The 13,424-nt window shown below is 36.1% G+C and overlaps 1 protein-coding gene and 1 long non-coding RNA gene across 8 annotated transcripts in view; one reads left to right on the top strand and one right to left on the bottom strand.

Annotated features, from left to right (window-relative positions):
• The window catches only part of PTCH1 (patched 1), a 66,990-nt gene that overhangs the window by 24,394 nt on the left and 29,172 nt on the right, over positions 1–13,424 (bottom strand). For all 7 annotated transcript variants that reach the window (XM_015849307.3, XM_085529073.1, XM_085529078.1 and 4 more), the window contains 7 exons: positions 13,250–13,381; positions 12,795–12,950; positions 12,270–12,368; positions 11,877–12,002; positions 4,214–4,332; positions 2,473–2,872; positions 1,683–1,992 (listed from right to left, as the gene is read on the bottom strand). In XM_015849307.3, the coding sequence (XP_015704793.1) occupies positions 1,683–1,992; positions 2,473–2,872; positions 4,214–4,332; positions 11,877–12,002; positions 12,270–12,368; positions 12,795–12,950; positions 13,250–13,381 (1,342 nt within the window). The remainder of the gene's footprint in view (positions 1–1,682; positions 1,993–2,472; positions 2,873–4,213; positions 4,333–11,876; positions 12,003–12,269; positions 12,369–12,794; positions 12,951–13,249; positions 13,382–13,424) is intronic.
• On the top strand, positions 8,926–9,858 carry LOC146753911 (uncharacterized). Its single transcript, XR_014939462.1, has 2 exons — positions 8,926–9,014; positions 9,683–9,858. It is a non-coding gene; the product is annotated as an uncharacterized LOC146753911 (long non-coding RNA).

Here is a 13,424-nt window from a genome sequence, read left to right as displayed (position 1 = left end):
ACAAGCAGCATAGAGGAGATACGTAGGCACTAAGTGGTGAAGAACAGACAAGTCCTTAGCATGACAAGGGAATTAAAAAGAGGCATCCAAAATGAAAGGTAAGAGATGGACTCTGAGTAACAAGAAATCAAGCAATCTCAGAGCAACAGCAAGGGGGATAGCCTTCAGCATTTCATTGTGAGGAGCCAGCAAAGTAGCAGATCCAAGGACATCTTTTCCTAATTTTACCATTGTCAAACTGTGCTCATGTTCAGCACTAATATGTGAAGATCCTGAACACAATTTCCTCAGATTTCTACTCACATGTTCCACGGCTGGGACCTGTTTTCCCCATTATGATTATTTTGTGGTTGTCCAAAACAAAAGAAATAAAATAAACAATAGCATTGCAAGAGATTGGAAAAGCACTCAGAAAGATGTTTGCTTAGGAAGCTACAGAGTACATTAAGGTTTCAGTATGGCAAAACACGTAAGCTGCACTGAATTTTCTTTCCATTGACACTGCCTTTCCTTACTTATGAAAGAAGAAAAACTAAGTAAAACATACAGTAAGGAGACTGTAATGAATGGATCCAGTACATTATAAAAATTGAAATAAAACAATAAATCTGGTAGCTAAGACTATGTTCTGCTTGATTCTACCAGCGCATTATATATGCAACAGACTTGATAATTTTACTATTTATGTCCTTTAGATGTCTCTGCTTTCCCAATACTGCCTAAAACACTTTCAGAAGGAAGAAGATATCCCAAATGCTGGTAGTTATGTAAATGTTTTCTGAGAATTGTTGGCTGCATCAGTCATTTGTAAATAGTTACGGTTAAAATACACAGTCTCACTAAGCCAGCATAATTTACTTTTCTATTGGCAAAAAGCTTGCTGAAGATTCTTTCAGCTAAAGTGGCAGAGGTAAGATAAGCGTATTTTGAGCAAGAATACACTTGCTCACAGCAGAGAACAGTTAAATTTGCTGAGATGTACCATTTATTTTAAACAACAAAAAAAACTGTCTCGACACATGTAATCATACATAGTATCTTTAATATCTTTAATACGCTGACTTCAGTATAACCATCATCAGATTACTTGAAAGGCTCTGCCTTTCTCATCTCTCCCCCATCCCTTTATAGTTCAGCTCAGAAAAAGCAGCACCACAAAAAGAGTGAAGACACTTGACTAGAAATGTAGAATGTGTGGTGTACTCGTGATCCAATAAAATGCCTAAACCACACTGAATTTTATTCATGCCAGCAGTCCCAACTGAAGCCAACAGGATCACTTGTGCTGAAAGTTAAGCCTGTGCCAAAATACATTGCTGAAGTAGGACTTTTCATTTACCATTCTCAAAACACTCAGCAAACACTTATTTTCCCAAGACACTGGGCTGATTTGGCCACTAATTTTAATCAGAATTCCTCACTAGTTGTTTAGAAATTAATGGCATGAGATTGCCTCTCACACTTATAATCTTTAAAAGCTTCAAAATTGTCTTGAGTAGTAAAGTTAGCCACAAAGAAAAGAACTGTTGAAGAAAAAGGAAAGCAACATCCAAATTCAGATGAGAACCTAGGCATCCCCCTACTGTAAGCAGTCTGTGTGGCCATATCGGAAAACAGAATTATCAGTGATTAAGTGCTTGCTACTGCAGAATAAAGATAAGTTTGTGCAATTTTTATCCTACCTTGTAGCCAGTCTCGAAAGTAGTGTAACCACATTTTGGGAAGCTGCCTATCCTCTTCCAACAAAACATATGTCACATTGCTGAAACTTCTGTGAAGTTCATAAAGTAAGTGCTGGACATTTGGATAGTCGGCTTTCTGTGTCACAATGTACATATTATAGAATGAGAAGTACTTGAACTGCGCAGCAATAAAGTCATATTCCCGTGTCTCACGTGGTACAATGTCTGTGAGATCTAGTCCATCCCTCACCCGGGTAGTTCCATAGAGGCTGAGCCCAAGTAAGCCCAGGAAAAGAAAAATAACCACAACCTGCAACAACAAAAACAGAAATGCATTTGGTTTTAGTTTTCTTTAGAAACTAACAATTCATAAAGGCCACAACAGAACTAGGTTCAAAATTAATATCCATCATTGCACACTCCTAATTTTATTTTTCTTATGTTTTTTCATGCATGTAAACACATAACGCAAGGCATTTTACTGAAAGGTCTCTAAAGCATGGGTAAAAAATGTTTATGGTAATAAAGAGTAGCATTAGTTACATAGTTCTCAAAATTATGTTTTAGTAAGTGAACAATCCCCTCTTTTAACCTACCTTTGAAGCTATGTGACTACTCTGCTAGCAAGACAGAATTTCTTAAGTATGAACATACCTGCAAAATTATTACAAACTTCCACTGCAAAATAATTATATTTATTTCTTATGTTTATTATTATTGTCAGGACAATGTTCCTTGCAGAAAATGCAGAAGCCTTTTTCAACAAGCAGGTGAACTGTTCTCTGATTACCTTAGCTTTTGGTTTTAGGAGGAACGGAGCATAATGTTTTTCTGCAAAAGTTGAAAGTGTCCACTTCGTACAGGGTGGCTCGAGGCAATGCACACTGGAGTCTGAGAACTGGGAAAGCAAATCCCTTGTCGAGCTTGTGCTTTCTGGGCTCTGGCAGCTAAGACTATCTTGAGTCACTGTCACAGGCTGTACTGATATTTCTGATCGCGGCTCTGCAGTGGTGTAGTACACTTGTGTATGAGGATCATATTCAGTGCGCAACTGCACTGTAGACTGCATTGTGATCTGAGTTTCATGTGCAAAACTGTGACTGCTGTACGGGGGTGGAGGACTGTAACAAATATTGTCATTTTCTGCATATGCTTGAGGCTCAATCTGAATCACTCTAGTGACACATGGACTGTAAGAGAAAAGAAAAACATTGCTTATGTTTTTATTTTAATCAGACTAGGCAGAATATTCTGCTTCTGCCCAAACCATTTCGACTACTTTCCGACAGTTTATGTTAATTATTACACTTCAGCATGAATCTTCCTCTCCAGCTCTAAATGTGGATGCTTCTTAGACATGATTCTAATTGTAAATATGCAGATTTCTTATTTTCAACAAAGCAGAAACCACCATTATCTGAAGACACTGAGATACACTCATAAATTACATTAATTAATTGTACATACAAATCAAGTGAATATCCAGGTAGTCACACACAGTCTGAATGCAGTGTGCGTCTGAGTTTGCATTTGTGTACCCATGCTGAGAATTAGGCTATTTAAATAAAATGTAAACACATAAAATACCAAGTTCTTCTGTTTAGAACAACTGAAATAACCATTAAATAATATTTAAGCCTTCTGAATAAGATTTCACACTTTTGGGAGGCAGCTTGAAACCACATGCCACACACACACAGAATGTTTCAAGAATGAAGTAAACATATGCAAACGTGCATAGGAATTTTCCAAGTAAGATGGGCTAAATTAAGACATAACATTTCAGAAGTATTTTCTGAATTTTATTTTAGTCTAAGCGAGGATTTAATATGTACCTAGTTTGTGGTGGTGGTTTTTGGTTTTTTTTTTTTGGTTGGTTGATTTTGGGGTTTTTTTGTGTTTATTTTGTTATTGTTGTTGTTTTTAAACAACAGAGATATATCTCTTGCTGTAAATAAGAAATGACAAACCATGACAGAAAACGGTATATTTTTCATCAAATGAATAAAGCCTATCTAAAAAAGAGGAATTCAGAATGTTGCTTACCTAAACAAAACCAGTTGTTATTAACTGAATTTCCTCATATATATGTAGGCTCAAATTCTGATAAATGTTCAGTGCAACAACTGGTAGAATACATGGGCAGTCCAACTGTCTCCTAATTCTGAGAATTAGGCCTCAAAACCAAAGCGCAGTAAGTCACCCAAAGAAATTACAAGTAAGTCACCCAATGAAAATACAACTTAATCGGAAACAGAAAGCAAAAGTCCTGTCATGTGATCAACTCCTTGTTCTAACCACTCACTAAAACTAATTTTGGAAAGTTCTTTCTCTGTTTGGTATCAAAACTGAAAGGTCAAATACAGAGAGAGACAGATCTCAGTAGCAAACACAATTTGGTCACTAGCAATATGGTTAAGACAACAAAATACTGACCCTGCTGCAATGAACACCCACTCTTGACAAGGAACAGTAGCACTTATGACCACAAAAGGACACACCTCATCAATCAATCAGTCGCACACTCTCACCTTGTAAAACAGCAGAATATATCCAGTCTCCTGTCTTCTCGACGATAAAGATCCATGCTCAGTATAGCAGGAAAAATTAGCAGAACCATTGCAAAGTTGAATACCACCACAACTGCTGCCTAGAGATCAGTCATAAAAGAAGCAGTATTGATGCTTAGCTTCACGCAGGCCTTCATTTTTACAAAGCATTAAACCTCTTTTCAGTTCTCATTTACCCACTCATTTATCATACCTACCTGTTAGATACTTCCAAGCTTCCTCTCAAGGGAACTAGGAAGTATATTTTTACTTTTCAGTTTCATTATGCTAGTCCTATTGTAGTTAATTAGTCTCTTTTAATACTAAACTTCATATGTTTTAATGTGCCTGTGCATGGCAATTTTTCCACTTTTTAAAGTGGAAAAAACATGAGTTAATAAATCACCCATTTGCATGAGAACCTGCTCCATTCAGATCCTCCACTATAAAAAAGGTGGAAGCATAAGCAAGCCTGGAATAAGGAATGAAGTTCTCACATTTAAGGGTTGTGTAGTTATTTAAACATTGAAGAACATTTAAAAGTCAATAATGAAGTATTATTATTATTATTATTCTATTATGTATAGAATTTAATCAAATTCTAATGAAATTGATAATACTATGCACATGAAAGAACTCAGAAATCCAGTCAGAGAGTAATATCTGGGGATAATCCCACAGTATTTTTTAAGAAGCAGCAAAATTAATCCAACAACACATAGTAAGTCTGTGCATTTGTCTTTATCAGAACTTGATTAATGATACAGTCTATCAAAAAAAAGTCTTCAACTGGAACAATAATGCATCTTAAATTGGAAGAATACTTAATTTGTAAAGTGTTTAATTAAACATTAATTAAAAATTAATTAAATTAATTTTTAAAAAATCCCCAAACACCCACCTTCAAACCCTTTCCCATACAGAGATTCTCAGGTAATCTCTATAAACATATGTAGCACAGCATTTATCATTATTATTAATAGCATTTACTTGTAATGTGGAATTACTGAAGTCTATAGCTGTCAAGAAGGGAAATCTGAGCACAGGTAAGACTAGAAATTAACAAGTAGTACAGATATGCTAAAAAAAAAAAACAAAAACCTGTGGTTGAGTCATCAACAAGTAGATCAACTGAGATCCTTCTATTTTAAACCTTCTATTTTAATTAAATAAGCAACAACAGTCTAGTTTCATAATAATGAAATTATACAAGTTAACATTAAAAGAAAAAAAAAAATAAATAAATCAAGTGGTGAACTTGATATAAACATGCTGCCATTCTTCCAATATAGTGAAGTAGCTGCTTTGATCTTTAAAAATAAGTCTTCAAAAGCAGTAGCTCAAAAGTTGTTCATATATTAAAAATTCCTGACTAATCATGGAACTCAATTTTTCTCTTTCAGAATCAAAGTACTAATTTACTAAGTGATTTTTAGAATTCTGAAGCTGTTAAGTTTGATTAAAAGATATTATTTCTGTGTTTCTAAGAACATAGTAAGTTATGCAAATACTGTCTTGTTAATTCAATCATAAATACATTGAACACAGAAGTAGAGCTTACTGGTGTTTCCCTTTTGCCGTCTTCAGACTCAGTAAAGATTTGGGTCCTGGTAATTACTTGTAGACTTAACTACTGCAACAGTGTCTATCTAGCAGTTAAAACCACCTAGTTATCATTTAACCATGTTTGAGAGAAAACCGTTTCATGATTTATACAAAGCCACACAGAAAAGTAGGTAAGGCCATAGCTAATACTTCAAGATAAAGTGATTTCCCCTCTTGATCTTCTCCAGAATAATTGTTTAAATAATTTGTTTTAATAATTTGTTTAAAAATTAATTAATTAATTAATTAATGCTGCTGTTGCAAGCAAGGCATTTGCTGGACCTGGTTATTACAACCACCTTCTTTACTGCTACTAAACCACTGAAGATCATATCATCCATTTGACATGAATAATCAGCTGTATCTAAAGAAGTTCTTTTGTCAAAAATGACATAAGTTTTACTGAAAATGTTAAAATGTGAAGTTTTACTGAAAATAATCTCACCTGATGTTTGACAATAATTCTTACTTATCCCTGAATGGCTGAAAAACCAACAAATCTCTCTTCTAATCTGTGAAATTCTGCAAAGAGTTCATACCTTTTCGGTTCCCTCTTTAGACAAGAAAATCCTTGAAACTCAAACACTGCTACCCCTGAGAATGAATACTTAAGTGTGTGGAAGAGATAAAATATAGTTAGCTATATTCACATGTGATTCTTAATGAAGAATCAAAACTAACACAACTACAAATAGTAAATCTGCTTATCAGCATGGCATTCCTCTTACAATCAAATAGATTCTCCAATGCATCCTATCATTATTTAAGTATTAGCTCCACAGGTTAAATCTTTTTAAACAATAACATCCCTTCTGAGTCGTATTTAAACAGATCCCTAGAGCTTAATACATTTCCAACATGTTGCAGGCTTTCTCTCCCTCACCTACCTCACCAGCATTTCAATGTTGCAAAAGCACTCAGTTTTCAAAATTACCCAGGCAAAACACTGCTCTTCTATCAGTTCTGCCTGTTGCCTCGTCAAGTCTCCCTGTGACTTGAAAAGATTCAGCATGTCTCCCAGTTCCTGCTTCATATCCCTGCTCCAGTAGCATATGGAAACATACGACACAAGAGAGCAAATCAAGGTCAGATCAGCAGAGAAGGATGGAATAACTAGTGAAGGTGACTAAGCCTCTGATACGATACATCAACCACCACCTCCTCCTTGCAGTACTAGTTTAGAAATCTGATGGAAATGTACAGATATTGCGATCGTGGCCATATTCCCTATCTGTGACCATATTCACCAGAAAAGCATCAACAAGTCTGTGGTAGCACAGCTTGCAGAGTGGGGGAAATCTGCTAGCAGCACTCAAGCTGAATATTTTTATATTGAATATTTAATATTTTGGGAAAAGTGCATCTGCCCCTATCCCTTCAGAAACAAGTAATCAAATGAAGTTCCTTAGACACTCTTCCTGAGAAGTCATTAAAGTTAAGATTACTATTAGACAGAGAAATTAAAGGAAATGAGATCAAAAGGAAGTAAAATAAATACTGCACTAATCAGAAAAAAACGTTGGTAATTTTCTGAGAAACTTGTTCCAATTTTACATCTTTTTCTTACAGGCTAAAAATACTATTGCTGCTGCAACTGTTAACTGAAACAGAAGAATGGCAGTCTGTGTTGAAGGCAGCAAGGGAGAAGGGAGCCAAGCTGGTAGGCTGGGGCCCTGCTTAAGGTATGTGCTGCTATTTGCCATTCCTGGCAGCCCACCCAAGGAGAATATGTGTGCTGTATGGCTAGAGGTGATGAACGAACGAGGAGTTCTGTCAGGGAAACTTCCACTCCACCACTGCCTATCTGCAGCTCCCCCCTGACAGCACACAGACTCACATCTCCCCCTTCCTCTTCCCCTTAGGCTTTAATTTTGCTTGTTAAATTCTCTTGACAGGAGCAGGGAAAACTAAAAGATGTGGGTAAAAGGAGAGGGACAAACCACTTCAGCAGAGTAAGATAATTGAATGAGTTTAAAAACTTACATTCTTTCTGTCCACAAAACCCACCACCACCACCTGGTAATGCACTTTTACATTTAGGAAAAAAAACAACTTATTATTCTTACTATGAGAGAAAAAGTTACTGTTAAGACTTGTTGGGCAAAGTTCCACCTCTACTCATTACTAAATCTACACCATTCCTCAACTGCTGGGGAGGAATTTTCTACTACAAGCAAGGAAAGTTAGGTGAATTTTTATGAAGCTGTGCATTTTCCTTTTTGCTGCAGAATTTATTCCTTAAACGTGTCTGAACATTTTGACTGAGGTAAGAATTCAGCCTAATGATAGTTATACTCTGCAATATCACCTTCACTTATACTCAAAATAAAGAACAATATTTAAGACATTCCTACTCTGAACTTCAAACACTCTCAGCAGGGTTCTCTGATAACCTCCCTCTATCCCACCCAGGCCCAATTTTTAAAAATCTGAAAATTCAGAACCTACTCCCTCAAAGTTCTGAGCATTTTCTTATAGGTGGTTCTTGGGGCTGAACTATTTGAGAAACCACCAGCTTCTTCAAGCGTAAAACTGTTTCAATACAGAGCTAATGAACAAATTAAAAAAAAATGCAAATAGTCATAAAGCAAACACAGTGTCTAGCCACATAATAGAACTAATTTTTAAAATTGTACTTTCAAAAAGATTTTTGTTTGTTTGCTTTTAACTCAGTAAAAGCTAAATCCAGTAAACTCCAAAAACAACAGCAAGCTTGCATAGTTTAAACTCCACAAAGTAAATAAAAGGACTATCAAGAAACTGCTTTAGCTGGCAAACAGAACAGAAACTGAAAAAGAAGAAAGCACTGAAATGCAAAATGTGAGCTTCCATCTAAACGATGGACTTGCACAAGCAGGAAATCATTTATTCTCCCTCAGCAGCTTGGTTATTTTACAGATACTGGACTTCAAAAGTTAAGGAAACTTTGGCAATTATCTTGTAGAGTCTTAAGAAAAGTGAATTAAGTGTAAAATAAGGTCAAGAGCAATTCTATTTCTAAGCCCATCTGTTAAAAATTCACTACGTAGATGAGAAGAAGGTAGTCACTGTGCAAAGTACACTGCAATATTTCATTACCTTCTATGTCTTGTTAGGAAGCTAGGGAAAAAGAAGAGCATACGTAAATAAATGCAGACCATCAATGAAAACCTGCAAAGGCCAACTGATTCTGAATGCTGTAAGTAATGCATGATATTACTTTGATTTTACCTGGTGAAGCTAGACAAAGCAAGAAATAGATTTTCTTTTCCAACAACAAGGGATAGTGGTTTCTGATTTATCCATGTTCTCTAGTTCCAACAAATCTTCAGTACAGGTCTTCAGCTGCACTTTTTTGCATAATTTCACATCACTCATATACATGACATCTGCCCTGTAAGCAATGCCACTTAGTTTATTATGTTCGGCCACAACATGAGTGGCCAGTGGTGGTAGTATGGCAGTGGGTTGAACCTTCCCACTAATACTCCATGATTTTTTGTTGCTGTGTGACCCATGGTTGCAGAGAGGCTGTCTTATAAAACAGTGTCTGACAAAGAAGTGCATAGGAAGCAAAGCTATGGAAATGAATTCCTACATGTGGAAAAAAATTGGCAACCACTGACATTCATCAACACTTGCTGAACAATTTTTGAGAGCAAATAGCAGACACCAGAACAGAGAGGCTATGGCTGATGTTTCAGCAGTGACAACAACGATGTGAAAGACAAGCCATGCTCTAAATGTCCATGAAGACTATTATGGCAAAAATGCATAGCTAATGGCAGCGACCACGTAAAACAGTGCTTTGTATCCAAGAATTTGCTCTATCAAAAAGTGTTATTGTGCTCTTTGTATCTGTTGCAGTTTCCACGGAAATAAATAAGAGGCATTACTTCTGGAGCTACCCACATGCAAGGGTCTGCTGTTTAAAAACCAAAGACAGACTACAGATGTGAGAAAAGACTCAGCAATTGAAATGCTAGTTTTTGAACATCCAAGCAATCCAATATATGAATTCTATATTAATCACTGCCTTAAAACAGACTTTGATCACAGTGTTTTCATTCTGAATGATGTTGACATGTTCATACATGGCTATACTGAAATCTAATTGGGATCTTCTTGTTTGTCATTTTATTCTGTAGACAGCTTTTCTGTTTTCTGATTCTGTTTATATGGTGATAGCAGGTAAGAAGAAAATAACTTCAAAGAGTAAAGTCTTTGAAAGGGTTGATAATAGTAGGGCAAGGGGAAATGGTTTTAAGTTGCAAGAGGGAAGATTTAGGTTGGATGTTAGGGGGAAGTTCTTTACTAGGAGAGTGGTGAGGTACTGGAACAGACTGCCCAGGGATGTTGTGGATGCCCCATCCCTGGAGGTGTTCAAGGCCAGGTTGGATGGGGCCCTGGGCAACCTAATCTAGTAAACATGGAAGTTTGGTGGCCCTGCCAGGCAGGGGGGTTGGAGCTTCATGATCCTTGAGGTCCCTTCCAACCTGGATCATTCTGTGATTCTGTGAACTCAGGATAGGTACATTTAATTTGTACTGAGATCACAGTAATATTTATAGCTGTTGTCTCTACTTACTATCCAAAGGCAACCATTCATGTTCTAATACAAAGAATGAGACGAGTGGCTGAGCAAAATCTGATTAAAGAAGAAACAAATAGTTTTGTTGGTTCCTAAAGAACAGCTTAGAGGTATGATTAGGACAAAATGGCTAATCTCTGTTGAGTATTTCCTATGAGATGTGTTTAGGCTGTAGTAACTTCTACAGAAGCATAGTTACTACTGTGACAGGAAAAAAAAAAAGACTTCTCCAATTCCTGGTAAGGATTTTCAGTATCCTGTTAGGTGTTTCAAGTACATATTGGATGGGTGAATCTTGACTAGATTTAGAAGATACAAAACACTTCTTGCAAAGTATTACACTTCAACAATAAACTTCACATACTGATGCCAGTCTTGGAAAGAATTATAATTCACTGTTACATCATCTATAAAACAGACATCTGAGTTCCAGCAAGTCAGCAAGTCAGCAGAGCTAACCACTCAGGATTCAGCTATAGTTTTAGCTGCCACAGATACTGTCCAACAGCACAGCAAACCAAATAGGCCTTTACTTCCTCCACTGCTCAATATCAAATTGTCTATTGAGTTGAAAAATGGAAAATTAAAACTTATTGGTCATGTACCTACCATCACCAACAGTTCATTACTTTATAGCTTAATTGCAACAGCAATAATTGCCACATATATTAAGAAAACTATAATCTTTGCTTCCTCCAGGTAGCCAAATGCTCCAGGATAATGAAAAATAATTGAATAACCCACTCTGAAGCACAAGAAAAATGACTACTGAAAAAGTACAGTTTGCCTGACCTACACCAAGGTCAGGCAGCAATATAAATTGCTTGTGTGTCAAAGCAGTGTCTGATAGGAAACTCCCAAAGCTTTCTTCAAGGAGACTATTTCTTAAAAAACAAACAAACAAACAAAAAAAAAAAACCAACACTTTCTTCAGCACCTTTAATATTTCATCTTCCTGAAGGCATATTTATCAGAAACAAATAAAAGAAAACTGAGGGAAAAAGGAGAGAGCAATACATACTTCAGCCCATAAAATTTACGTTTTTCTCTCAGAAGTACTTGTAGTATAGAATTCCTGATATTCTCTCCAGAGGTTCATTGGGAGCAAGGTAGTACACAATAAAGTTTTCATTAATAAAAATTAATAATTAAAAAAATAATTTAAAAAAAAAAATAATGTATGTATATAGACACACACATCCTGTTTTTGCACTTAACCCAGTTGTGGAATGGCAGTGCAGCCTACCATCCATCAGCTAACAGAATGCAAGAAATTCCACAGAAGGAGCAGAATCCAGAGCAGACAGCTGCTGCTATTACCCAGATCTACAGAAAACAATGATTAGATACTAATTCAGTGGCCTCCAGAAGCACTGAATGTGGATTTACAACTGTCACTAACGGGTACCATCACTGGTCTCCCACAACTGGAACACATATAAGAGCTAACAAAGTAGCACATAAACTTACTTGGAGTGAAAATGCTCGTAAAGCAGGAATAGGGATTAAGGCAGCCATAAAGAATGCAGTAACATTGCTGATAGATGTAAGGGCTACACTTGCTCCTGTTCGCTTCAAACACTCGCCTGTTCTGTCCTGCAAAAACAAACAAACAATAACAACAACAAAAAATGGTGCATCTTAAAAGTCGTGTTAATAAAACAATGTCCTGCAAATGAAACAGTCATTCTACAGATGCAAGACACTAATACTGAAAAAACAAAGAAAACAAACAAACAAAAAACCAAAAAAAAAAAACAAACCCACCTGTTATTTGTTTAAAATCATTACGAATTCATTAATTCAGTATCTTTCCCTATAGGAAACCTTTTATTTCACCCTAACTTGCCACTTTCTCATTACCTCGAATGGAATTCTCTTATTCTGTCCTGTTTCACTGAAAGCATGGGCTAGAAGGAAAACATCATCTACACCAACTCCAAGAGCAAGAAAAGGCAGAACCTTGGGAAAAAAACAAAACAAGTAAAAACAATGATTGTTGTTTTATGATCTATCATGCAGCTCGCTATTACATGGTTAGCTGACGTAACTTTACGCTCTTGACTTATACAGGGACACAGAAAAACAAAGTATACAAAAAAACAATTATATAAACCACGAAAAATCTGTCTTTTTCTTTAATATCATTTGGCATCATCATGACTTAACATATCATAATGATTTATGATTATATATAATAATGATTATTATAATAATGAATAATGAATAATGATAATAATATCATTAGTTATAATGATAACTACATAGGAGAGAAGCACATGTGAAGTTCAGCAATACAAATAATTTGGCAGTTTATTTTCCCTGAAGATTCATATGTGTTTGTTCACTAATAAAGTACTAGTAATCAGACTTTTGACTCCTAAATACCTGAGTTGTGGCAGCATTAAAGGAAATTCCAATCAGTGAGCAGAGACCCAAGCCTGCAGCCACTGACAGTGCAACCAACAAGACTCCTGCCAGCCCCACGGCACCTTGAGACTTGGCACAATCCCACCTCAGCATTGTTAAACAGGCGTAGGCAAGCTGAAAGGAAGGGTCAGGGTGAGGTGGGAAGGGAAAGAGAAAAAAAAAAGAATGAAGTATTAGAACAGGTCAGTTTTTAAAAGTGATACCCTTCTCTTCTACATACCCATATTTACAAGCATTTTAAGCAGAACAGACACATTAGATATTTCACACCTGAAATGACAAAACTTTACAAATGGCAAGCTTTTTAAGTATGAAAAAACTGCTCTGGATTATTGACTGGTAAGAATGAAGCAGATATGCAAGCCACGTTCTACTACTATAAACAATTAAATAAATATATTTTGTTTTATTACCATTAGTAAGTAGCCGCTAGCTACTCTGATAACGCTGACATCAGAAAATGACTTTAGGATGTCATCCAGGGTAGTTGTAGTAAAGGAAAGCACCTTTTGAGTAGAGTTTTGTGCAACACTTTGATGAACAACCTATGAAAAGAAAAATAAAAAAGTAGCTGTATGTAAATTAAAA

This window comes from Coturnix japonica, chromosome Z, assembly GCF_054131305.1.
Source record: "Coturnix japonica strain WE chromosome Z, WE-NBRP24, whole genome shotgun sequence".
NCBI classification, from domain to species: Eukaryota; Metazoa; Chordata; class Aves; order Galliformes; family Phasianidae; genus Coturnix; species Coturnix japonica.
Note: the sequence above shows the minus strand (reverse complement) of the source record. Positions and strands in the feature narration are given on the sequence as shown.